Consider the following 26,926-nt stretch of genomic DNA (forward strand, 5'->3'; position numbering starts at 1 on the left):
TACATTTATGTGTGTAATGTAAATACTTCATTACCTGACAAAAAGGTACAAATGCAGTTATATGGAATGTTTATTATCAACATTTTCCCATATAGTTGGCATCATCAAACCAACTGCATGAGCAAAATGTCATTAATAAAGGTTCCGTACAACTTTATTTGTCTTTTTATCATCGTGTCAGAATATCACACCCTTACCTATCTTATTAACTTGAATAAAAACACCCAACAAATATTTTATTCAATTTATTTTTTATTGCCATCCTGCTTAACTAGGTGTCAGGAGCAGAAGTTGTCACATCATAGAAATGTTCATATCTGTATTATTTTTAGTAATTTTTCAGTTTTTCTTTATTGTTTTCATGCTTTACAGTCATTTGTGAAAAACGAAAAGTTTACTGCATAGTTGTCTAGGCTACTTCTTTACCTAGGTTAAGGGCTAATCATTTAATTCACTTTTCCACTCTGTATTACTCTTCCACCTTCTCTATTCAGATGCCTTCTTACTCAATGATAATAGACTATAGTACTGTATAATGATAGTCACAATGAGGATCCCAGAAGATACATAACTCTTAAAGGCACTTGAATTACACTCATTGCAAAATTATATCATTATTATAATTAGGTTATTCATTCAAATTATCTGTAAACTATGTATGCTTCATTTCTGTGTATGGATTCTGATGAACCACTAAGAGGAATACCTCTCAGCATGAACAGTTTAAGAACATCTATATAAAAAAAATCCAAAGGAGATCTCTGCAAAACAAATAGTATGCTATGCCTATGACAGACACATGAAACTTGGCCTATCAGGGTGCTTTTAGGCAAGAATTAACTCACTTTATTCTGCTTTACTTATTTTCTGATATAAGGTGTCTTGTATGACTGGCATATCAAACAGTGTTTGCCAAACACATGCATCATAAACACATTAGCAAAACCAAGGTTGGAGAGTGGGTGGAGGGAGGTACTCTGAGCTAAAAGTGGTGGGCAGACAGTCATATTGATGTATTAGAAAGAGAGAGAATACTATTCCTAGTGTTCATCGAACCCTACACAGAAAAGTTTTTCATGCTTTAAAAATGTTGTAATATACAACATATTTTTCCTAAAAGATGTATGATGCACATTATTCTGTGATATTGTGTTTTTTTTTTTTATTGACAACATTCATTTCCCACCAAGGCAGGGTGACTCCATCACTGCCTTGCCAGAGGCATGCTTACACTACAGTTAAAAAAATGGAACATCTCTCCACTCCCCCTTCAGAGAACAGACACTGTACTTCCCACTTCCAGGACTCAAATCCAGCTAACTGGTTTCCCTGAATCCCTTCATAAATGTTACCTTGCTTGCACCAACAACATGTCAGGTCATAAAAAACATTTGCCTCCACTTGCTTCTATCTAACACACTCATGCACACTTGCTGGGAGTCTAAGCTCCTCGCACACAAAACCTCCTTTACCCCCCCCCCCTCCTTCACTCCAACCTTTCCTAGGCCGGCCCCTACCCTGCCTTCTTTCCACTACAGATTTATACGCCTTCCAAGTCATTCAGTTTTGTTCCATCCTTTCTAAATGTCTGAGTCACCTCAACAACCCCTCCTCATCCCTCTGGGTAATACTTTTAGAAACATCACACCATCTTCTAATCTCCAAGCTGTGGATGTCATGGGAAATTTAAAATAATTGTTTGGTTTCTGTTACAGAAAACTTCAGTAGCAGTCTTCCAACACCTCCCTTAAGAGAGGCTGTTCCATTTGAACACAGAGTGGCTAGCATAAAAAACTTCATCTTAAAAGGTATGAATATGCCTGTTATGAAGTTTTGGTAAATCAAAGGGCATGATTTTATTAAATTTTCTTCAGTCTGCTAAATTTTGCACTGTTGGTTGGATGATTAATTGGTCTTCAAGCCTATCTATCTGTACATGAGGATCAGTGAGACTGCATGTCACCTGTTCATCACTGATTAAGAACATTTTAATTCTAAATATACTGTAATTGTATTGGCATTAAAATATGCCTAAGTGTATTTGTGCTAAGATACATGTTCATCCAGATGTACATGCACTGTTCTTCTAAGAGCACACACAACAGAATACAAAGACTGTGTGCATCCCCTACATGGGGTTGTCTGGTAGAATTATCAATACAGTATATTGGACCAATTCCACTGCATTGCATGGTTGTACATATAGGAGGTGTCCAGTAGTACCATCAATGAAGTAGACCATGTCTGCTTCATTATAGGTTTGTGTGGTATGGGCTGCATCCAAGACCTGTTTGTTTTCATTGTTTGTGGGTGAGTAGGGTCAGTGACTCAACCTGCATCAGTTATTGTCTGTGCATGTGCTCACATATTATCATCATTAAGTCTCCAATTTTTCCCTGGATTTATAATCTGTATCATCACTTTATTAGAGTGCCCTATACAGTAGTATTAATGATGGCCTCTAAAGCAAGTGATGATGCTAAAAAAGTGTGTGAATTTTAGTGTTAAGCAGAAACTTGAACTAGTAAAGGTAGTGTCTCAGTGACAACATGGGAATAATATACTGTAGGCTCATCTGTCCACTAGAAAAGGTATGAAAATTACTGTTGTTTACTGTACTGTACATGTAATTTTTATTTTCTGGTGCTGTAATTTACTGTACTGCAGTGAAATAGTTTATTCTTAGTATATCTGGTGGTGCCATCAATGCAGTAGACCAACTCTGAAGCATTGAGCATTCACCTGTCTTGGTAGTCCAACGATGCAGTAGATGCAGTCTGCTGCACCGTCCACTTCAGTATAGTGGATTGTTATTTAAGAGGACATCTGCTCTCCATTATTATTCAATCACACAAAAGTATCACTATTCATGTATATATAAAGCAAAAATGAAAGATCTTAATTTAGACATGAAATTTCCTGTATAACTATTATTAATATTGATATTATTTATGACATTTGAATTATTGTTATTAGTTTATATTATTATTATTATTTTTTTTTTCAACAAGTTTGCCGTCTCCCACCGAGGCAGGGTGACCCAAAAAGAAAGAAAATCCCCAAAAAGAAAATACTTTCATCATCGTTCAACACTTTCACCTCACTCACACATTATCACTGTTTTTGCAGAGGTGCTCAGAATACAACAGTTTAGAAGCATATACGTATAAAGATACACAACATATCCCTCCAAACTGCCAATATCCCAAACCCCTCCTTTAAAGTGCAGGCATTGTACTTCCCATTTCCAGGACTCAAGTTCGGCTATATAAAAATAACCGGTTTCCCTGAAACCCTTCACTAAATATTACCCTGCTCACACTCCAACAGCTCATCAGGTCCCAAAAACCATTCATCTCCATTCACTCCTACCTAACATGCTCACACATGCTTGCTGGAAGTCCAAGCCCCTCGCCCACAAAACCTCATTTACCCCCTCTCTCCAACCCTTTCGAGAACGACCCCTACCCTGCCTTCCTTCCCCTATAGATTTATACGCTCTCAAAGTCATTCTACTTTGATCCATTCTCTCTAAATGACCAAACCACCTCAACAACCCCTCTTCAGCCCTCTGACTAATACTTTTATTAACTCCACACCTTCTCCTAATTTCCACACTCCGAATTTTCTGCATAATATTTACACCACACATTGCCCTTAGACAGGACATCTCCACTGCCTCCAACCATCTCTTCACTGCTGCATTTACAATCCAAGCTTCACACCCATATAAGAGTGTTGGTACCACTATACTTTCATACATTCCCTTCTTTGCCTCCATAGATAACGTTCTTTGTCTCCACATATACCTCAACGCACCACTCACCTTTTTTCCCTCATCAATTCTATGATTAACCTCATCCTTCATAAATCCATCCGCTGACACGTCAATTCCCAAATACTATGTGAAAACATTCACTTCTTTCATATTCCTCCTCTCCAATATGATATCCAATTTTTTTTTATCTAAATCATTTGAAACCCTTATCACCTTACTCTTTTCTATGTTCACTATCAACTTTCTACCTTTACACACACTCCCAAACTCGTCCATTAACCCGTAAACAGTCCAAACGTATATATACATTTTTTCAACATTTGAAAGTATGTAAAAAAAGTAGATCTTCTTTTTGTTTTTTTACATTTGAAAATGTGTAAAAAACTTTGATGTACTTTTTTTGTTATATTTGAAAATATGTAAAAAAAAAACGTAGATCTACTTTTGTAGCACTACACATGTGAACGTAGATCTGCTTGGACCGTTTACAGGTTAACCTTTGCAATTTTTCTTTAGAATCTCCCATAAGCACAGTATCATCAGCAAAAAGTAACTGTGTCAATTCCCATTTTGTATTTGATTCCCCATAATTTAATCCCACCCATCTCCTGAGCACCCTAGCATTTACTTCTTTTACAACCCCATCTATAAATATATTAAACAACCATGGTGACATTACACATCCCTGTCTAAGACCTACATTTACCGTGAAATAGTCTCCTTCTCTTCTACACACCATAACCTGAGCCTCACTATCCTCATAAAAACTCTTTACCTCATTTAGTAACTTACCACCTATTCCATATACATGTACAGTGGACCCTCGACCAACGTTGGCATCGTCTAACGTTAAATCTGACTAGCAATACATTTTAATGCAAAAATTTTGCCTCGGCTAGCGCTAAAAAACTCGACCAACGAGATTCGTTCCATCCGAGACGCGTCCACTTGTGGCCAGTGTTTACAAGCCAGCCAGCCACTACGGTCCCATCCAAACATACAATCGGAACATTTCATATTATCACAGTGTTTTTAGTGATTGCACCTGCAAAATAAGTCACCATGGGCCCCAAGAAAGCTTTTAGTGCCAACCCTACAGCAAAAAGGGTGAGAATTACTATGGATATGAAGAAAGAGATCATTGCCAAGTATGAAAGTGGAGTGCGTGTCTCCGAGCTGACCAGGTTGTACATGAAACCCCAATCAACCATTGCTACTATTGTGGCCAAGAAAATGGCAATCAAGGAAGCTGTTTTTGCCAAAGGTGCAACTATGTTTTCGAAACTGAGATCGCAAGTGATAGAAGATGTTGAGAGACTGTTATTGGTGTGGATAAACGAAAAACAGATAGCGATCATATGTAAAAAGGCTAGGAAGTTGCATGGCGATTTAATTAGAAAAATGCCTGTAACTAGTGGTGATGTGAGTGAATTTAAGGCCAGCAAAGGTTGGTTTGAGAGATTTAAGACTCATAGTGGCATACATAGTGTGATAAGGCATGGTGAGGCTGCCAGTTCGGACCAAAAAGCAGCTGAAAAATATGTGCAGAAATTCAAGGAGTACATAAACAGTGAAGAATTGAAACCTTAACAAGTGTTTAATTGTGGCAAAACAGGCCTGTTTTGGAAGAAAATGCCAAGCAGGACCTACATTACTCAGGAGGAAAAGGCACTCCCAGGACATAAGCCTATGAAAGACAGGCTTACTCTGTTGATGTATGCTAATGCTAGTGGGGATTGCAAAGTGTAGCCTTTATTGGTGTATCACTCTGAAACTCCCAGAGTGTTCAGGAAAAACAATGTCCTCAAGGACTTGACACCTCAAGTCCTAATGGAAGGGGATTCCCCTTCTAAACACTAACACCATCCACACACTCCCCTCCTCCCATCCCATCAATCATCACCAGATCTTCATTAAAGGTAAGTGTCAATTATTCTATTGTTATTAATCTATTGTTATTGTAATTATTCTATTGCATTAAACTTAATATTTCACATGGTAAAACTTTTTTTTTCATACTTTTGAGTGTCTTTCACAAATTAATTTGATTTCCATTATTTCTTATGGGGAAAATTAACTCTACTAACGATAATTTTGACTAACGATGAGCACTCAGGAACTGATTAATATCGTTGGTCGAGGGTCCACTGTACTTGTAACATCTGCCACATTGCTCCCCTATCCACTCTCTCATATGCCTTTTCTAAATCCAGAAATGCTGTAAAAACATCCCTACCTTTATCTAAATACTGTTCACATATATGCTTCATTTTGAACACCTGATCTACACATCCCCTACCCACTCTAAAACCTCCTTGCTCATCCGCAATCCTACATTCTGTCTTATTTATTTATTTATTTATTTATTTAAAAATTTGAGCACACATACAGAGGTACAAAAAATACAGATAAGAGCAGCATGCCAAAGCCACTTATACTATGCATAGCATTACGGGCTGGCTTAAGATTAACTAAGCAATGATGAAATCAGTGATAAAACATTAATGTAAACAGATTACTATAAAGCACAAGTGAGTATTACAAAGACAGGTCATATGGTTGTATGCATTGTTGTACATTCAGTAGAATGGAGTATTCTGTTAGATAGTGTATTTAAAAAATAATAAAGTTAGATTGGGTTTTAGGTTTAACATTTATGTGATATAATTGTGAGAAACATTTAAGATATACAATTTATAAGGTTCAGTTATTCAGTATTTATTTGGTTTTGGGTGAGTAAGTGATCTTTGAGAAGAGACTTGAATTTATAAACAGGTAGTGTTTCTTTTATATTTACAGGTAATGAATTCCAGATTTTAGGGCCTTTTATGTGCATTGAGTTTTTGCATAGTGTGAGATGGACACGAGGAACATCAAAGAGTGATTTGTGCCTTGTGTTATGGTCATGTGTTCTGTTGAGGTTGGCAAGGAGATGTTTGAGGGGAGGGTTAATATCAGAGTTAAGTGTTCTATGTATGTAATAGGTGCAGTAATAAGTATGGATGTTTTGTATGGTGAGTAGGTTTAGTGTATTGAATATTGGTGGAGTGTGCTGCCTATAGTGAGAATTTGTTATCATTCTAACTGCAGCCTTTTGTTGGGTAATTAGTGGTCTGAGATGGTTACTTGTTGTTGAGCCCCATGCACAAATTCCATAGGTGAGATAGGGGTAAATAAGAGAGTGATATAGGGCCAGGAGGGCTGACTGTGGAGCATAGTACCATATCTTCGATAGTATGCCTACAGTCTTGGAAATTTTCTTAGAAATTTGTTGTATATGTGTATGAAATTTGAGTCTATTATCAAGGTGGATTCCTAATTCTTTCAATAATAACCCTACCGTACACTTTTCCTGGTATTATTCTTATTCTTTTTAGTAATTATTACAGGAAAAGGGGTTACTAGCCCATTGTTCCCGGCATTTTAGTTGACTTTTGCAACACGCATGGCTTACGGAGGAAAGATTTTCATTCCACTTCCCCATGGATATAAAAGGAAAAGTAATAAGAAACAAGAACTATTAAGATAAAATCAAAGAAAGCTCAGATGAGTGTGTATAGATAAACATATACATGTATGTGTAGTGTGACCTAAGTGTAAGTAGAGGTAGCAAGACGTACCTTTAATCTTGCATATTTATGAGACAGAGAAGACACCAGCAATCCTACCATCATGTAAAACAATTACAGGCTTTCGTTTTACACTCACTTGGCAGGACGGTAGTACCTCCAAGGGTGGTTGCTCTCTACCAACCTACTACCTATTATTATTTTTGTTTTTTTCAGCAAACCGGCCGTATCCCACCAATGCAGGGTGGCCCAAAAAGAAAAAGAAAAGTTTCCCTTTTAAAATTTAGTAATTTATACAGGAGAAGGGGTTACTAGCCCCTTGCTACCAGCATTTTAGTCGCCTCTTACAACACGCATGGCTTACGGAGGAAGGATTCTGTTCCACTTCCCCATGGAGAATTATTATTATTATTATTATTATTATTATTATTATTATTATTATTATTATTACATATATTATTACTATTATTTTTTTTTCAACAAGTCGGCCATCTCCCACCGAGGCAGGGTGACCCAAAACAGAAAGAAAATCCCCAAAAAGAAAACGCTTTCATCATCATTCAACACTTTCACCACACTCGCACACAATCACTGTTTTTGCAGAGGTGCTCAGAACACAACAGTCTAGAAGCACATACGTACAAAGATACACAACATATCCCTCCAAACTGCCAATATCCCAAACCCATCCTTTAAAGTGCAGGCATTGTACTTCCCATTTCCAGGACTCAAGTCTGACTATATGAAAATAACCGGTTTCCCTGAATCCCTTCACTAAATATTACCCTGCTCACACTCCAACAGATCGTCAGGTCCCAAATACCATTCGTCTCCATTCACTCCTATCTAACACACTCATGCACGCTTGCTGGAAGTCCAAACCCCTTGCCCACAAAACCTCCTTTACCCCCTCTCTCCAACCCTTTCGAGGACGACCCCTACCTCGCCTTCCTTCTCCTATAGATTTATATGCTTTCCATGTCATTCTACTTTGATCCATTCTCTCTAAATGACCAAACCACCTCAACAACCCCTCTTCTGCTCTCTGACTAATACTTTTATTAACTCCACACCTTTTCCTAATTTCCACACTCCGAATTTTCTGCATAATATTTACACCACACATTGCCCTTAGACAGGACATCTCCACTGCCTCCAACCATCTCCTCGCTGCTGCATTTACCACCCAAGCTTCACACCCATATAAGAGTGTTGGTACTACTATACTTTCATATATTCCCTTCTTTGCCTCCATAGATAACGTTTTTTGACTTCACATATACCTCAATGCACCACTCACCTTTTTTCCCTCATCAATTCTATGATTAACCTCATCTTTCATAAATCCATCCGCCGACACGTCAACTCCCAAGTATCTGAAAACATACACTTCTTCCATACTCCTCCTCCCCAATTTGATATCAAATTTTTCTTTATCTAAATCATTTGATACCCTCATCACTTTACTCTTTTCTATGTTCACTTTCAACTTTCTACCTTTACACACACTCCCAAACTTGTCCACTAACCTTTGCAATTTTTCTTTAGAATCTCCCATAAGCACAGTATCATCACCAAAAAGTAACTGTGTTAATTCCCATTTTGAATTTGATTCCCCATAATTTAATCCCACCCCTCTCCTGAACACCCTAGCATTTACTTCTTTTACAACCTCATCTATAAATATATTAAACAACCATGGTGACATTACACATCCCTGTCTAAGACCTACTTTTACCTGGAAGTAGTCTCCCTCTCTTCTACACACCCTAACCTGAGCCTCACTATCCTCATAAAAACTCTTCACAGCATTTAGTAACTTACCACCTATTCCATATACTTGCAACATCTGCCACATTGCTCCTCTATCCACTCTATCATATGCCTTTTCTAAATCCATGAATGCAATAAAAACTTCCCTACCTTTATCTAAATACTGTTCACATATATGCTTCAATGTAAACACCTGATCTACACATCCCCTACCCACTCTGGAACCTCCTTGCTCATCCGCAATCCTACATTCTGTCTTACCTCTAATTCTTTCAGTTATAACCCTACCGTACACTTTTCCTGGTATACTCAATAAACTTATTCCTCTATAATTTTTACAATCTCTTTTATTATCATTATTAGTATTATTAATGCATTTTTATTATTGTTGGTAGATAGTTTGTGCTCTTTTATTTCTTCTCATCTCCATGGGGAAGTGGAAAAGAATCTTTCCTCTTTAAGCCATGCATGTCATAGGAGGCGATTAAAATGCTGGTAGCAATGGGCTAGTAACCCCTTCTCCTGTATAAATTACTAAAAAAGACGAGAAGAAAAATTTCATAAAACCAGAATGTTTGAATGTGCATGGATGTAGTACAGATGATAAGAAAGAGATGGTTGCCAAATGTTATGAACAAAAAGAAGTTGGATGCCCTTGCTTTAAGCAAAACAAAGATGAAGGGGGTAGGGGACTTTCAGTGGGGAGAAATAAATGGGATTAAGTCAGGAGTATCTGAGAGAGTTAGAGCTAAGGAAGGTGTAGCAATAATGTTGAAGAATCAGTTATGGAAGAAGAAAAGGGAATATAAATGTATAAATTCGAGGATTATGTGGATTAAAATAAAGGTCGGATGCGAAAAGTGTGTTATAATAAATGTGTATTCACCTGGAGAAGAGAAGAGTGCAGAGGAGAGAGAAACAGATGTTAGGAGATGTTAAGCGAGTGTTTGAGAACTTTTGAACCAAGGGAGAGAGTAATTGTGGTAGGGGACCTAAATGCTAAAGCAAGACAAACGGTTAGAGAGGGTGTGGTAGATAAGTTTGGGGTGCCATGTGTAAATCATAATGGGGGACTTTGATGGAACTTTGTGTAGAAAGGGGTTTGGTTATAGGTAATAAATATTTTAAGAAAAATGGATAAATAAGTATACAAGATGTGATATAGGGTGTAATGAGAGTAGTTTGTTGGACTATGTATTGGTAGATAAAAGACTGATGGGTAGACTTCAGGATATGCATGTTATAGAGGGGCCACAGATATATCAGACCACTTTTAGTTGTAGCTACAGTGAGAGTAAGAGGTAGATGGAAGGCAAGGAGAATAGAATCATCAAGTAAGAGGAAAGCAAAGGTTTATAAATTAAAGGAGGCGGTGGTCAGGGTAAGTTATAAACAACTATTGGAAGAAAGATGGGCTAGTGAGAGTATAGGCAATGAGGTTGAAGTGGTATGGGGTAGATTTAAGAAGGAATATTTTGAGGAATTGTTAAATGTTGATGAAGACAGGGAAGCTGTGATTTCGTGTATAGAACAAGTTGTGAGTGTGGGGGAAGTGCATGGGACAGTGAGTAGAATGAAAGGGGGTAAAGCAGCTGGGACTGATGGGATGAAGATAGAAATGTTAAAAGGAAGTGGAGATATAGTTTTGGATTGGTTAGTGTTTTTATTAAATAAATGTATGGAAGAGGGTAAGGTACCTAGGGACTGGCAAAGAGCATGCGTAGTTCCTTTATATAAAGGCAAAGGGGACAAAAGAGAGTGTAAAAATTGTAGGGGAATAAGTCTGGTAAGTATTCCTGGTAAAGTGTATAGTAATTATTGAAAGAATTAAGAGTAAGACAGAGAGCAGGATAGCAGATGAACAAGGACGTTTTAGGAAGGGCAAGGGGTGTGTAGACCTAGTATTGGCAGTGAAATGTATAGGTGAGCAGTATTTAGATAAGGGTAAAGAGGTTGTTGTGGCTTTTATGGATTTGGAAAAGGCGTATGACAGGGTGGATAGGGGGGGCAATGTGGTAGATGTTGCAAATGTATGGAATAGGAGGTTGGTTATTGAAAGCAGTAAAGAGTCTTTATGAGGACAGTGAGGCTCAGGCTAGAGTATGTAGCCAGTAAAAGTAGGCCTTAGACAGGGATGTGTGGTATCATCATGGTTGTTCAACATATTTATAGATGGAGTTGTAAGAGAAGTGAATGCTTGAGTGTTGGCAAGAGGTGTGGGATTAAAAGATTAAGAATCTAACACAAAGTGGGAGTTGTCACAGTTGCTTTTTGCTGATGACACTGCTTTTGGGAGATTCTGAAGAGAAGTTGCAGAGGTTGGTTGATGAGTTTGGTAGGGTATGAAAAAGAAGGAAATTAAAAGCAAATATAGGGTGAATGTAAAGTGATGAGGATAACAAAACAATTAGGTAACGGAAGATTGGATACCAGACTGGAGGGAGAGTGTATGCAGGCAGTGAATGTATTCAGATATTTGGGAGTGGACATGTCAGCAGATGGGTCTATGAAAGATGAGGTAAATCATAGAGTTGACGAGGGGAAAAAGGTGAGTGGTGCACTGAGGAGCTTGTGGAGACAAAGAACTTTATCCATGTAAGCAAAGAGGGGAATGTATGAGAGTATAGTTATACCAGCAATCTTGTATGTTTGTGAGGCATGGGTTGTGAATGTTGCAACAAGGAGAAGGCTGGAGGCAGTGGAAATGTCATGTCTGAGGGCAATGTGTGCTGGGAATACTATTATGCAGAGAATCCGTAGTTTGGAGATTAGGAGGAGGTATGGGATTACCAAAACTATTATCCAGAGAGCTAAGGAGGGGTTATTGAGGTGGTTTGGATATGTAGAGAGGATGGAACAAAATAAATTGACTTCGAGAGTATATAGATCTGTAGTGGAGGGAAGGCAGGATGGGGGTCGGCCTAGGAAAGGTTGGAGGGAGGGGGTAAAGGAGGTTTTGTGTGCGAGGGGCTTGGACTTCCAGCAAGCATGCATGAACGTGTTAGATAGGGGTTAATGGAGGAAAATGGCTTTTAGGACTTGACATGCTGTTGAAGTGTAAGCAAGGTAACATTTATGAAGGGATTCAGGGAAACCGGCAGGCCAGACTTGAGTCCTGGAGATGGGAAGTACAGTGCTGGCCCTCTGAAGGAGGGGTGTTAATGTTGCAATTGTATAACTGTAGTGTAGGCATGCCTCAGGCAAAACAGTGATGGAGTGATTGATGATGAAAGTTTTTCTTTTTTAGGCCACCCTGCCTTAGTGGGAAATGGCCAATGTGTTAATAAAAAAAAAATATTAAGAAAGTAGTGCTAGAGTATTCAGCAGAAGTTTGTGGTTACAGGAAAGTGGGTGCAGGAGGGAAGAGCAGTTGGTGGAATAATGAGGTAAAGAGAGTAGTAAGAGAGAAAAAGTTAGCCTATGAGAGGTTTTTCCAAGGTGGAAGGAGTGTATGGAGAGAAAAAGAGAGGTTAAGAGAGTGGTGAAGCAATGTAAAAGGAGAGGAGATGAGAGAGTGGGTGAAATGGGATCAACAAATTTTGCTGAGAATAAGGAAAAGTTTTGGAGTGAGATTAACAAGTTGAGAAAGCCTAGGGAATGAATGGATTTGACAATTAAAAATAGGAGAGGAGAGTTATTAGACAGAGAGTTAGAGATATTGGGAAAATGGAGGAAATATATTGAGGAACTGTTAAATGTTGATGAAGATAAGGAAGCTGTGATTTCATGTATTGGGCAAAAAGGTATAATACCTTCTAGGCACGAGGAAGAGCTAGTTGTGAGTGGGGGGAAGTGTGTGGCAATGGGTAGAATGAAAGGGGGTAAAGCAGCTGGGATTGATGGGATAAAGACAGAAATGTTAAAAGCAGGTGGGGATATAGTTTCGGAGTGGTTAGTGCTGTTTATTTAATAAATGTATGAAAAAGGGTAAGGTACCTAGGGATTGGCAGGGCATGCATAGTTCCTTTGTATAAGGGCAAAGGAGATGAAAGAGAGTGTAAGAATTATAGGGAAATAAGCCTGTTGAGTATACCTGGTAAAGTGTATGGTAGGGTTATTATTGAAAGAATTAAAAGTAACTAGGTAGTAGGTTGGTAAACAGCAACCGCCCAGGGAGGTACTACCGTCCTGCCAAGTGAGTGTACAACGAAAACCTGTAATTGTTTTACATGATGGTAGGATTGCTGGTGTCTTTTGTCTGTCTCATAAACATGCAAGATTTCAGGTATGTCTTGTTACTTCTACTTACACTTAGGTCACACTACACATACATGTACAGACATATATATACACACCCCTCTAGGTATTCTTCTATTTTCTTTCTAGTTCTTGTTCTTGTTTATTTCCTCTTATCTCCATGGGGAAGTGGAACAGAATTCTTCCTCCGTAAGCGATGCGTGTTGTAAGAGGCGACTAAAATGCCGGGAGCAAGGGGCTAGTAACCCCTTCTCCCGTATAAATTACTAAATTTAAGAGAAACTTTCATTTTTCTTTTTGGGCCACCCTGCCTTGGTGGGATACGGCCAGTGTGTTGAAAGAAAGAAAGAATTGAAAGTAAGATGGAGAGCAGGATTGCAGATGAACAAGGAGGCTTTAGGATGGGTAGGGGGTGTGTAGACCAAGTGTTCACAGAGAAACATGTAGGTAAACAGTATTGAGATAAAGGTAAAGAATTTTTTGTGGCATTTATGGATTTTGAAAAGGTGTATGACAGGGTGGATAGGGGGGCAGTATGGCAGATGGTGCAAATATATGGAACAGGAGGTAGGTTATTGAAAGCAGTGAATGAAGAGTTTTTAAGAGGATAGCGAGGCTCAGGTTAGAGTTTGTAGGAGAGAGGGAGATTATTTTCTAGACAGGGATGTGTGATGTCACCGTGGTTGTTCAATATGTTTATAAATGGGGTTGTAAGAGAAGTGAATGCTCGGGTGTTGGCAAGAGGTGTGGGGTTAAAAGATAAAGAATCTAACACAAAGTGGGAGTTGTAACAGTTGCTCTTTGCTGATGACACTGTGCATTTGGGAGATTTTGAAAAGAAGGAAATTTAAAGTGAGCATAGGAAAGAGTAAGGTGATGAGGATAACAAAAATTTAGGTAATGAAAGATTGGATATCAGATTGGAGGAAGGGAGTATGAAGGAAGTGAATGTATTCAGGTATTTGGGAGTTGACTTGTCTGCAGATGGGTCTATGAAAGATGAGGTGAATAATAATAATAATAATAATAATTATTTTATCATGATACATGTTTGTACAAAGGAGTATAACAACTGAGTGTACATACCAAAAGCCCCTTTATATGCAGAGCATTCTGGGCAAACTTAAGATTAATGAGGCAATAACAGTGCAGTAATTATACATACGATCATTAGGTGAGTTACAATGAATACAAGAAAATTGCATATTTTATTACTTCATGCCATAAGGCTTTAATAAGTTTGGTAGAGAAGGCTTAAAATTTTTATTATTAACCTAAGGCGGACACAATAGAATGATTAACATTTGAGAGGATTACAGATATTGGGAGTAAGTATATGTTGATTATAATGTTTTTACTAAGTTCTTGATATTGAGCAATTGCATGTTTAGTTTTTACATATTTGTTTATGATGAGCTAGGATAGGTTGAGATGATAAGGTGTTTTCTAACTGTGGTTTTAAAAATACTAGTTGAGTCTGGAGATTACTCGCAGAGAGTTCCAGATTTTGGGTCCTTTTATGTACATTGACTTTTTGTAAAGATTTAGCCTGACACTGGGAATGTCATAGAGATTTTAGTGCCTTGTATTGTGTCCACGGGTCCTATTGCAACTGTCAAGAAAGTACTTCAGGTCAGGAATCATAGAACTGATGAGGGAAAAAAGGCGAGTGGTGCACTGAAAAGTCCATACAGACAAAGAACGTTATCCATGGCAGCAGAGAGGGGAATGTATGAGAATATAGTCATACTAACGCTCTTATATGGGTGTGAAGCATGGGTGGTGAATGTTGCAACAAAGATAAGGCTGGAGGCAGTTGAGATGTCGTGTCTGAGGGAAATGTGCATTGTGAATATACTGCAGAGAATCCATAGTTTGGAAATTAGGAGGAGGTGTGGGGGTTACTATCCAGAGGGCTGAGGAGGTGTTGTTGAGGTGGTTTGGACATCTAGAGAGGATGGAATGAAATAGAATGACCTGGAGAGCGTATAAATCTGTAGTGGCTTAAGGAGGCAGTAAAGGAGGGTTTGTGCGCAAAGAGCTTGGAGTTTCAGCAAGAATGCATTGAGCATGTTACATAGGAGCGAGTGGAGACAAGTGGTTTTTAGGACTTGCTGTTGGAGTGTGAGCAAGGTAACATTTATAAAGGGATTCAGAAAAACTGGCAGGTCGGACTTGAGTCCTGGAGGTGGGTAAGGCCAATGTGTTAATAAATAAATTAAAAAAATATTGTTTTCTGGTTTCAGCATTTGTATTTTTTATTTAATAACTACATGTATACTATTCATATTGCAAATTAACCCATAACATATTTTATATCATATAAATGTCAACAGGTTCAGACAAGAATCCAGTTATGCGTGTGTGGGACGCCAAGAATTGTGTGCGACTGCTGGCGGCTGCAGGTCTGGGGTTTGTAACCTGTCCAGTTGAGGATCCTCGAGTGGCTTCCTGGATGCTAGACCCTGGAGGAAAGGAATTTAATATATGCAATCTTGTAAGATATAACATTTAGATCTTATAAGCATTTGTCTTTTATGTTATTCAGGTATCATTGCATTATGAAGAGAGATCAGGTTTTAAGCCATCAAAAAAATGCAACTGCTTTAATTGAGTTGGCATTTCTTTGACATGTACGTGAAAATATGCATATAGTGGAACCTCGAGTTTCGAACTTAATCTGTTCCAGGAGCTGGTTCTAAAGTCAAAACATTTGAAACTTAGAGCAATATTTCCCACAAGAAATGATGTAAATACAATTAATCCATTCCAGAAACCCAAAAATATTCACAAAAAAATACATTTTATAGAGATTAATTATAGTTTTACATACACACAACATACATAGTACAATTAGTAATAGATAAATAAACATTTAACCCTTTGACTGTCACAAGCCCCTTTCTGAAACTCATTGTTGCAAAATTTTTTTGGAAAAAAAAAATTTCTTGTGAAATGATAGAGAATCTTTTCCCAATGGTAATGACACCAAAAGTACGAAATTTGGTAAAAAAAAACTCATGGAATTATGCTCCCGTGAAGTTAGCGGTCTCTGTGACATATAGGCATCGGCGATTTTGCCTACTTTGAGCCCTGTTTTTGGCCAATTCTGTTGTTCCAGTTGACCAAACTCATAGATATTTCTTTAGAACTCCATTTTTTCTATCAACTGATTTGAACTACCCAATAAAGTTTACCTGGAGAGAGTTCCAGGGGTCAACGCCCCCACAGCCCGGTCTGTGACCAGGCCTCCTCAGAAATTGGCAACTTGGCCAATTTCACACAAATTAAAAAGATGCAAATTTCAAAATAGGGTCTAGAATAACAATGCAGACATTCTTGGCACTAAAATAACATATCCTTTGTTCATTAGTCATGTCTCTAGGCCCCTCTTATATTACTATTGCTTTCTATTTTGATTTTTTATTCATACAAAAAATACAAAATTTACTGTTATGCAGACTACTGCATTGTTGTAAAAATGGTATAAATAATATCAGTGCACTAGTGAAAGAATATTAGACTCCCCAGTTGACGTGTATTGGACGTGTGGTGTGATTGCTTACTCTTGAACATTGGTAAAAATCAAATATATCCGCTATTTTGAGCTCAATTTCAAGGTCGTTTTCATCATGAAACTAATCAAAATCATCTCTATTTCTGCAATATGTTTTCCATTTTATCATGTGAGACCATGAAAACGAGAATATGACGATAAATACTATACGAAAATACACCTCAAAGTCGGCGTTTTAATCCAAAAAAACAGTCAAGAGTTTTTTTTTTTCATTATGCGCTGCATGCTGCAAGAATTTTTTTATGTGGTGCACACTGACCACACAGACCCATTCTCTCACATGTGGGCCTACCAGCTTTCTCCTGCTTGATTTGAAGCCGCTAGAATTATTGAGTATATATACGTCCTAAACACTGGCTCATAATACGTATATATACGACCAAAACAGTCAAAGGGTTAAATAAACATATAAAATAACATTTTACTTACCTTTATTGAAGATTGTTGATGGCATCTGGAAGATAGGGAAGAGGAGTGAGGGAGCACTTATTGTTTGGAAGGGGAATCCCCTTCCATAAAGACCTTAGATAGCAAGTCCTTATCTGGGGTAACTTCCCTTCTTTAATTCTTTCAGGATTCGTGCAATAGTTCTACGACTTTGAGTTCTGGGTCCAAACCATAGTTCTATGCCATGAGCTCAGCTCACTCAGATAAGCTGTGAGTGGTAAATTTGGGCCTAGATATGAGAGAATACATCTATGTGATAGGTGTGCACCACATAAAACAAATCCTGCAGCACAAAGTGCATAATGAGAGAAAAAACTGAGACCATAATTTTTTATTAAGCAGCGACTTTGCGGTGTTTTTTCGTATGTTTTTTGTAGTTGTATTTGCTATTTCTTGGTCTCATTTGATATAATGGAAGATGCATTACAGAAATAGAGATGATTTTGATTGGTTTTAGTACCGAAAATGGCTTGAAACTGAGTGCTAAGTAGGGGAAATGTTAAATTTTTGCTGATGTTCAAGAGTAAACAAACTCCATAAATCATCCAATGCATGTCAGCTGATGGGTCTTATGTGTGTTCACAAATGTGCTGATATTATTTATACAATTACTACAATATTGCATAACAGTAAATCTTCCATTTTTTTATTTTAATAAAAATTCATTATGTTAATAAAGAATCAAAATGGAATTCATTTGTAAAGCCTGAAAATATAGCTAATGAACAGAGGAAGTGTTAGATTAGTTTCAGGAATGCTGCATTGTTTATTCTGGACCCTATTTTGAAATAGAAATATTTTGAACTTTGTGATAAATTGGCCAAATTACCAATTTCCTGTCACTTTATTGGGTAGTTGAAATAGTTGACTTGGTGATTTCTTGTGCTCAGTTAATAAAATAGAAGTAATACTAGCGAAATGGCTAAGAATTTGGTCGACTGCAATAATGTAATTGGCCTAAAATGGGAGTCAGAGTCGGCAAAATGGCTGATGCATCAAAATTTGAGAGAGCATAATTTCGTCAATTTTCCATCAAATTTGTACTTTTTGTTTTATTACCTTCAGAAAAAGATTCTCTACCATTTCATAAGAAAAAAAATAACTTTTTTTTTTTTTTTTTTTTTTTTTTTTTTTCCAAAATTCTTGGACCCTGTGGACACGTCTCAGATTTTGGGTCTGGACCCAGAAAGGGTTAAGATTTCCCTAAAATGGGATATGGTTCTATCACTGAACAAGTTGTAGAGATGACTTGTTTCTGCTTGCTCAGGGTAATATTTTATGCCTGCACCCTCTTCCACACTGCACAAATCTCCTTAATCTCTGAAGAAGGCACCATCCATCACCACCATCCTCCAATACCATCCACCACCATCACCATCCTCCAATACCATCCACCACCATCACCATCCTCCAATACCATCCACCACCATCACCATCCTCCAATACCATCCACCAGCACCACCATGCACCATCACCACCATGGTAGCTTATTTCACAGTCGCACTTAATAAACAAGCACCAAGCACAATGAATTAATTGTCAAATGTTTAAATGAGCACACAGGTTTACTCAAGCATAAACAAAGCCAGACTGGCTCATGACGCCTCCGTGGGGACGCGGACAGAGCGGGCAGGTGGACAGGTCCAGCACCCGGTGGTTTGAAACACGGGGCAAGTTCGATACTCAGGACAAAATTGGTTCAAATAGAGCGGTCGAAACTCGAAGCGTTTGATAGTCGATACGTTTGAAACTCAGGGTTTCACTGTATATGATTATCAAGGCATTTATTGAGGAAACGTTTCAACCCCCTCAAGGGGCTTCTTCAGTCCAGTGGGAGAAACATTTCCTCAACATGCATGGCTTACTGAGGAAGAATTCTGTTCCACTTCTCCATGGAGATGAGAGGAAATAAACAAAAACAAGAACTAGTAAGAAAATAAAAGAAAACCCAGAGGGGTGTGTATATAATATATGCTTGTACATGCATGTGTAGTGTGACCTAGGTGTAAGTAGAAGTAGCAAGACATACCTGAAGTCTTGCATGTCTATGAGACAGAAAAAAGACACCAGCAATCCTGTAGCTAAGTGAGTCACATTGTTAGAAAGTTTGTCCTGTACTAATAATGTTCCTGCATAATTATTGTAATTCATTGTTTGATTATATGCTAACATTTCTTTGCCATTCACAGGTAATGAAGCACAGTCTTGAAAATCTTCCACTCTTGGAGGGAGTTGGTAGTTCACTGGGTTTGTCAAGTCTTGGAGTCAACACCAATAATCCCGGATCATGTCGTGTTCGAGCAGCGACAGAAAGTGTTGCTGTCTATCACCTTATGACAGCGCTCAAAGTGCAGTTAGAAAACCTTGGCATGTTACGAGCTTTTGTAAGTTATGGAGGCACTTATGTTGAGTTCACATTATGTGTATTTTACTGTGAATAATATGAGTCTTCCATGGAAGTGCAATTTTTTTCTTGGCTATATTTCATTACTAGTTGATTGTCTGTTATAGTGCCTTGAACTACATTTTTTATATAGAATATTTAAAAAAAAATTAATCTTTTAAAAAATTTCCTTGATTTCTTTCAGTATTTTTTTTTTTTTCACTTTGCGTACCAGGTACTTCATACCTTCGACTCAAGTCCAGCTGATTGGTTTCCACATGAATCCCTTCATAAATAATTCCTTGCTCACACTCCAGCAGTACATCAAATCCTAAAAACTACTTACGTTCATTCACTTTGATCTAACAGTCACACATCTGCTTCATTATTTTTATTAATATGAGATAAGATCCATATGTGCCACCAGACTTAATTGTAAATGTAATTTGATTTGTGGTTTATGCTATGAATAGAATGTTTTTTCTTAAAAAAGTGGTTTCTTTTGGCAAAAATGATAGCATCACGTTTGAAACTCCTAGATGACTAACCATATGTTTATTTAATTTCTTTTACCACTGGTCATCTCCCACTAATGTTAGTTGACCCCAAAAATTTTTTTTTTCTTTTTGTAACAAGTCGGCCATCTCCCACCGAGGCAGGGTGACCCAAAAAGAAAGAAAATAACCAAAAAGAAAATACTTTCATCATCATTCAACACTTTCACCTCATGCACACATAATCACTGTTTTTGCAGAGGTGCCCAGAATACAACAGTTTAGAAGCATATACGTATAAAGATACGCAACATATCCCTCCAAACTTCCAATATCCCGAACCCCTCCTTTAGAGTGCAGGCATTGTACTTCCAATTTCCAAGACTCAAGTCCGGCTATATAAAAATATCTGGTTTCCCTGAATCTCATCACTAAATATTACCCTGCTCACACTCCAGCAGCTCGTCAGGTCCCAAATACCATTCGTCTCCATTCACTCCTGTCGAACACACTCACGCACGCTTGCTGGAAGTCCAAGCCCCTTGCCCACAAAACCTCCTTCACCCCTTCCTTCCAACCTTTTTGAGGACAATCTCTACCCCGCCTTCCTTCCCCTTCAGATTTATACGCTCTCCATGTCATTCTACTTTGATCCATTCTCTCTAAATGACCAGACCACCTCAACAGCCCCTCTTCTTCCCTCTGACTAATACTTTTATTAACTCCACACCTTCTCCTAATTTCCTCACTCCGAATTTTCTGCATAATATTTACACCACACATTGCCCTTAGACAGGACATCTCCACTGCCTCCAAATAATTTTTTTTTTTTTTATTATTATCACACTGGCCGATTCCCACCAAGGCAGGGTGGCCCGAAAAAGAAAAACTTTCACCATCATTCACTCCATCACTGTCTTGCCAGAAGGGTGCTTTACACTACAGTTTTTAAACTGCAACATTAACACCCCTCCTTCAGAGTGCAGGCACTGTACAGTGGACCCCCGCATAACGATGGCATCGCATAGCGATTTTTCCGCATAACGATTACTTTTATCGCAAAATTTTTGCCCCGCATACCGATTAAAAACCCGCATACCGATTTTCGTCCGAGACGCGTCCAATGTGCCCTCACATGTGCCGGCCGTCCCATTGTTTACCAGCCAGCCTCCGCGGTAACATCCAAGCATACACTCGGAATATTTCGTATTATTACAGTGTTTTCGGTGGTGTTTCTGGAAAATAAGTGACCATGGGCCCCAAGAAAGCTTCTAGTGCCAACCCTGTGGTAAAAAGGGTGAGAATTAGTATGGAAATTAAGAAAGATTTTGAAGGGTTTGGGGCTAACCCTGAGAAGCCTATGCCAGTTGTGGAATCCATTGTGCCTACTTCAAAGATTAAGGAAATGTGTGCAGAGTGGTTTGAACTGCAAACCTTTATAGATGAAAATCACCCTGACACAGCTGTTGCAAGCCGTGCTTGTGACTATTTCAATGACAATGTTATGGCCCATTTTAGGAAAGTCTTGAAGAAACGGGAGGTACAGAGCTCTATGGACAGATTTGTTGTGCGACAGAGGTCCAGTGACTCTGAAGCTGGTCCTAGTGGCATTAAAAGAAGAAGGGAAGTAACCCCAGAAAAGGACTTGCTACCTCAAGTCCTAATGGAAGGGGATTCCCCTTCTAAACAGTAAGAAGATAATGCTCTCCCCTCCTCCCATCCCATCAATCATCACCAGATCTTCAATAAAAGTAAGTGTCATGTAATTGTGCATGCCTTTTTCAGTTTGTGTGTATTAAAATTAACATTTCATGTGGTAAAAAAAATTTTTTTTCATACTTTTGGGCGTCTTGCACGGATTAATTTTATTTCCATTATTTCTTATGGGGAAAATTAATTCGCATAACGATTATTTCGCATAACGATGAGCCCTCTTGCACGGATTAAAATCGTTAACCGGGGGTCCACTGTACTTCCCATCTCCAGGACTCAAGTCCGGCCTGCCGGTTTCCCTGAACCCCTTCATAAATGTTACTTTCCTCACACTCCAACAGCACGTCAAGTATTAAAAACCATTCGTCTCCATTCACTCCTATCAAACACGCTCACGTACGCCTGCTGGAAGTCCAAACCCCTCGCACACAAAACCTCCTTTACCCCCTCCCTCCAACCTTTCCTAGGCCGACCCCTACCCCGCCTTACTTCCACTACAGACTGATACACTCTTGAAGTCATTCTGTTTCGCTCCATTCTCTCTACATGTCCGAACCACCTCAACAACCCTTCCTCAGCCCTCTGGACAACAGTTTTGGTAATCCCGCACCTCCTCCTAACTTCCAAACTACGAATTCTCTGCATTATATTCACACCACACATTGCCCTCAGACATGACATTTCCACTGCCTCCAGCCTTCTCCTCGCTGCAACATTCATCACCCATGCTTCACACCCATATAAGAGCGTTGGTAAAACTATACTCTCATACATTCCCCTCTTTGCCTCCAAGGACAAAGTTCTTTGTCTCCACAGACTCCTAAGTGCACCACTCACCCTTTTCCCCTCATCAATTCTATGATTCACCTCATCCTTCATAGACCCATCCTCTGACACGTCCACTCCCAAATATCTGAATACATTCACCTCCTCCATACTCTCTCCCTCCAATCTGATATCCAATCTTTCATCACCTAATCTTTTTGTTATCCTCATAACCTTACTCTTTCCTGTATTCACTTTTAATTTTCTTCTTTTGCACACCCTACCAAATTCATCCACCAATCTCTGCAACTTCTCTTCAGAATCTCCCAAGAGCACAGTGTCATCAGCAAAGAGCAACTGTGACAACTCCCACTTTATGTGTGATTCTTTATCTTTTAACTCCACGCCTCTTGTCAAGACCCTCGCATTTACTTCTCTTACAACCCCATCTATAAATATATTAAACAACCACGGTGACATCACACATCCTTGTCTAAGGCCTACTTTTACTGAGAAATAATTTCCCTCTTTCCTACATACTCTAACTTGAGCCTCACTATCCTCGTAAAAACTCTTCACTGCTTTCCGTAACGTACCTCGTACACCATACACCTGCAACATCTGCCACATTGCCCCCCTATCCACCCTGTCATATGCCTTTTCCAAATCCATAAATGCCACAAAGACCTCTTTAGCCTTATCTAAATACTGTTCACTTATATGTTTCACTGTAAACACCTGGTCCACACACCCCCTACCTTTCCTAAAGCCTCCTTGTTCTTCTGCTATCCTATTCTCTGTCTTACTCTTAATTCTTTCAATAATAACTCTACCATACACTTTACCAGGTATACTCAACAGACTTATCCCCCTATAATTTTTGCACTCTCTTTTGTCCCCTTTGCCTTTATACAAAGGAACTATGCATGCTCTCTGCCAATCCCTAGGTACCTTACCCTCTTCCATACATTTATTAAATAATTGCACCAACCACTCCAAAACTATATCCCCACCTGCTTTTAACATTTCTATCTTTATCCCATCAATCCCGGCTGCCTTACCCCCTTTCATTTTACCTACTGCCTCACGAACTTCCCCCACACTCACAACTGGCTCTTCCTCACTCCTACAAGATGTTATTCCTCCTTGCCCTATACACGAAATCACAGCTTCCCTATCTTCATCAACATTTAACAATTTCTCAAAATATTCCCTCCATCTTCCCAATACCTCTAACTCTCCATTTAATAACTCTCCTCTCCTATTTTTAACTGACAAATCCATTTGTTCTCTAGGCTTCCTTAACTTGTTAATCTCACTCCAAAACTTTTTCTTATTTTCAACAAAATTTGTTGATAACATCTCACCCACTCTCTCATTTGCTCTCTTTTTACATTGCTTCACCACTCTCTTAACCTCTCTCTTTTTCTCCATATACTCTTCCCTCCTTGCATCACTTCTACTTTGTAAAAACTTCTCATATGCTAACTTTTTCTCCCTTACTACTCTCTTTACATCATCATTCCACCAATCGCTCCTCTTCCCTCCCGAACCCACTTTCCTGTAACCACAAACTTCTGCTGAACACTCTAACACTGCATTTTTAAACCTACCCCATACCTCTTCGACCCCATTGCCTATGCTCTCATTAGCCCATCTATCCTCCAATAGCTGTTTATATCTTTCCCTAACTGCCTCCTCTTTTAGTTTATAAACCTTCACCTCTCTCTTCCCCGATGCTTCTATTCTCCTTGTATCCCATCTACCTTTTACTCTCAGTGTAGCTACAACTAGAAAGTGATCTGATATATCTGTGGCCCCTCTATAAACATGTACATCCTGAAGTCTACTCAACAGTCTTTTATCTACCAATACATAATCCAACAAACTACTGTCATTTCGCCCTACATCATATTTTGTATACTTATTTATCCTCTTTTTCTTAAAATATGTATTACCTATAACCAAACCCCTTTCTATACAAAGTTTAATCAAAGGGCTCCCATTATCATTTACACCTGGCACCCCAAACTTACCTACCACACCCTCTCTAAAAGTTTCTCCTACTTTAGCATTCAGGTCCCCTACCACAATTACTCTCTCACTTGGTTCAAAGGCTCCTATACATTCACTTAACATCTCCCAAAATCTCTCTCTCTCCTCTGCATTCCTCTCTTCTCCAGGTGCATACACGCTTATTATGACCCACTTCTCGCATCCAACCTTTACTTTAATCCACATAATTCTTGCATTTACACATTCATATTCTCTTTTCTCCTTCCATAACTGATCATTCAACATTACTGCTACCCCTTCCTTTGCTCTAACTCTCTCAGATACTCCAGATTTAATCCCATTTATTTCCCCCCACCGAAACTCCCCTACCCCCTTCAGCTTTGTTTCGCTTAGGGCCAGGACATCCAACTTCTTTTCATTCATAACATCAGTAATCATCTGTTTCTTGTCATCCGCACTACATCCATGCACATTCAAGCATCCCAGTTTTATAAAGTTTTTCTTCTTCTCTTTTTTAGTAAATGTCTACAGGAGAAGGGGTTACTAGCCCATTGCTCCCGGCATTTTAGTCGCCTCATACAACACGCATGGCTTACGGAGGAAAGATTCTTTTCCACTTCCCCATGGACAATAGAAGAAATAAAGAAGAACAAGAGCTATTTAGAAAAAGGAGAAAAACCTAGATGTATGTATATATATATGCATGTGCATGTCTGTGAAGTGTGACCAAAGTGTAAGTTGGAGTAGCAAAATATCCCTGTTATCTAGCGTGTTTATGAGACAGAAAAAGAAAACCAGCAATCCTGCCATCATGCAAAACAGTTGCAGGTTTCTGTTTCACAGTCATCTGGCAGGACGGTAGTACTTCCCTGGGTGGTTGCTGTCTACCAACCTACTACCTAAATAAAATATTCACAATAATTTATTCGTTAGCTACCTATTCAAAAATGCACAGACATTGCAGTTCAGTTGACCTTCCAAATTACAGCATCCCCATCCCGTCTTCAGAATGCAGCCATTATACTTTCCACCTCCAGGATTCAGGTTTGGGTAGCCAGTTTTCCTGAACCCCTTCATTATGTTAGTTTGAAAATAAATGGTATAAAATACCGACACAGTGGAAACACAAACACATATGCAGTTTAATGTGATCCTTTATTGACAACATTTCACCCACACAGTGGGCTTTTTCAAGTCACACACAGATCTACCTGGGGTGGAAGGTACGGGAGTATTTATAGTCAGGTTCAGAATGTTGAGGTCAGGTGGAGAATGCTGCATCTGATGATCTACCGGGTGGGGTTATAGAGTCTTGGGTAGCTTGGCAGGGGTATTGGACAAGTTGTGAGTAGACCTTCTGCAGTGTTCTATGTTCTTATGTGGGATAGCGATGAAGAAGTTTCTTGGCGAGTGGTTCAGCTATGTTATAGAAGCCGTTGTTCTGGTTGAAATTGTTGGTTATAGAGATAAGCGATGATTCCAGGATTCTTCGGTATTGAGTGTTGTCTTCTGTGGCGATAAGTCTTGAGTTTCTGTAGTTATTTAAATGGTTGTGTGAATTGCGATGTTGTACACAGGCATTCCTTGTATCGTCAGTCCTGCTTGCGTATTGGTGTTCTGAAATACGTGTTTGGAGGTCTCTTGATGTTTCGCCCATGTATAATTTGTTGCAGTCATTACAAGGGATTATGTATACCCCTGCAGAGGATGGAAGCTTGTCCTGTCTACTACTGGTGATGTCCTTGATGGTCATGGTTGTGGAGGTAGATACTTGGAATGATGTATTGGAAAAGATGTTGGAAACATGTTTGGCAATGGAGTTGGTGGGGAGGACTATGTATCTCTTCTCGGCAGTGTCTTCTCTGGGTGTGTTGAAGATGTTTAATGCCCGCCATCTGCAGTCTCTGATGAAGTGACGAGGATAGTGGAGTTTTGAAAATACTTGTTCAATTATAGTGCATTCTTCCTCAAGGAACTCATTGCTGCAGATTCTGAGTGCGCGCAGGAAGAAGCCTATAATTACACCACGTTTAGTTTTGGTGTCATGGTGAGAGTAGAAGTGGAGATCGTTTTGGTTGGTTGGTTTTCGATAGACTTCAAACGAAGTTCATGGTCAGTTTTGCAGAGAACATCAAGGAAAGGAAGAGTGTTGTCGACTTCTTCTTCAAGTGTGAACTGGATTGAGGGCTCGACCTGGTTGAGCTTGTCTTGGAG

General features: G+C 38.9%; 1 protein-coding gene across 3 annotated transcripts in view; it reads left to right on the forward strand.

Moving 5' to 3' along the window:
* PolQ (DNA polymerase theta) overlaps window positions 1-26,926 on the forward strand; it is a 270,991-nt gene that overhangs the window by 189,406 nt on the left and 54,659 nt on the right. For all 3 annotated transcript variants that reach the window (XM_070096805.1, XM_070096803.1, XM_070096804.1), the window contains 3 exons: window positions 1,716-1,808; window positions 15,654-15,814; window positions 19,531-19,725. In XM_070096805.1, coding sequence (XP_069952906.1) covers window positions 1,716-1,808; window positions 15,654-15,814; window positions 19,531-19,725 — 449 coding nt within the window. The remainder of the gene's footprint in view (window positions 1-1,715; window positions 1,809-15,653; window positions 15,815-19,530; window positions 19,726-26,926) is intronic.

This window comes from Cherax quadricarinatus, chromosome 55 (genome assembly GCF_038502225.1).
Source record: "Cherax quadricarinatus isolate ZL_2023a chromosome 55, ASM3850222v1, whole genome shotgun sequence".
Taxonomy (NCBI): Eukaryota; Metazoa; Arthropoda; class Malacostraca; order Decapoda; family Parastacidae; genus Cherax; species Cherax quadricarinatus.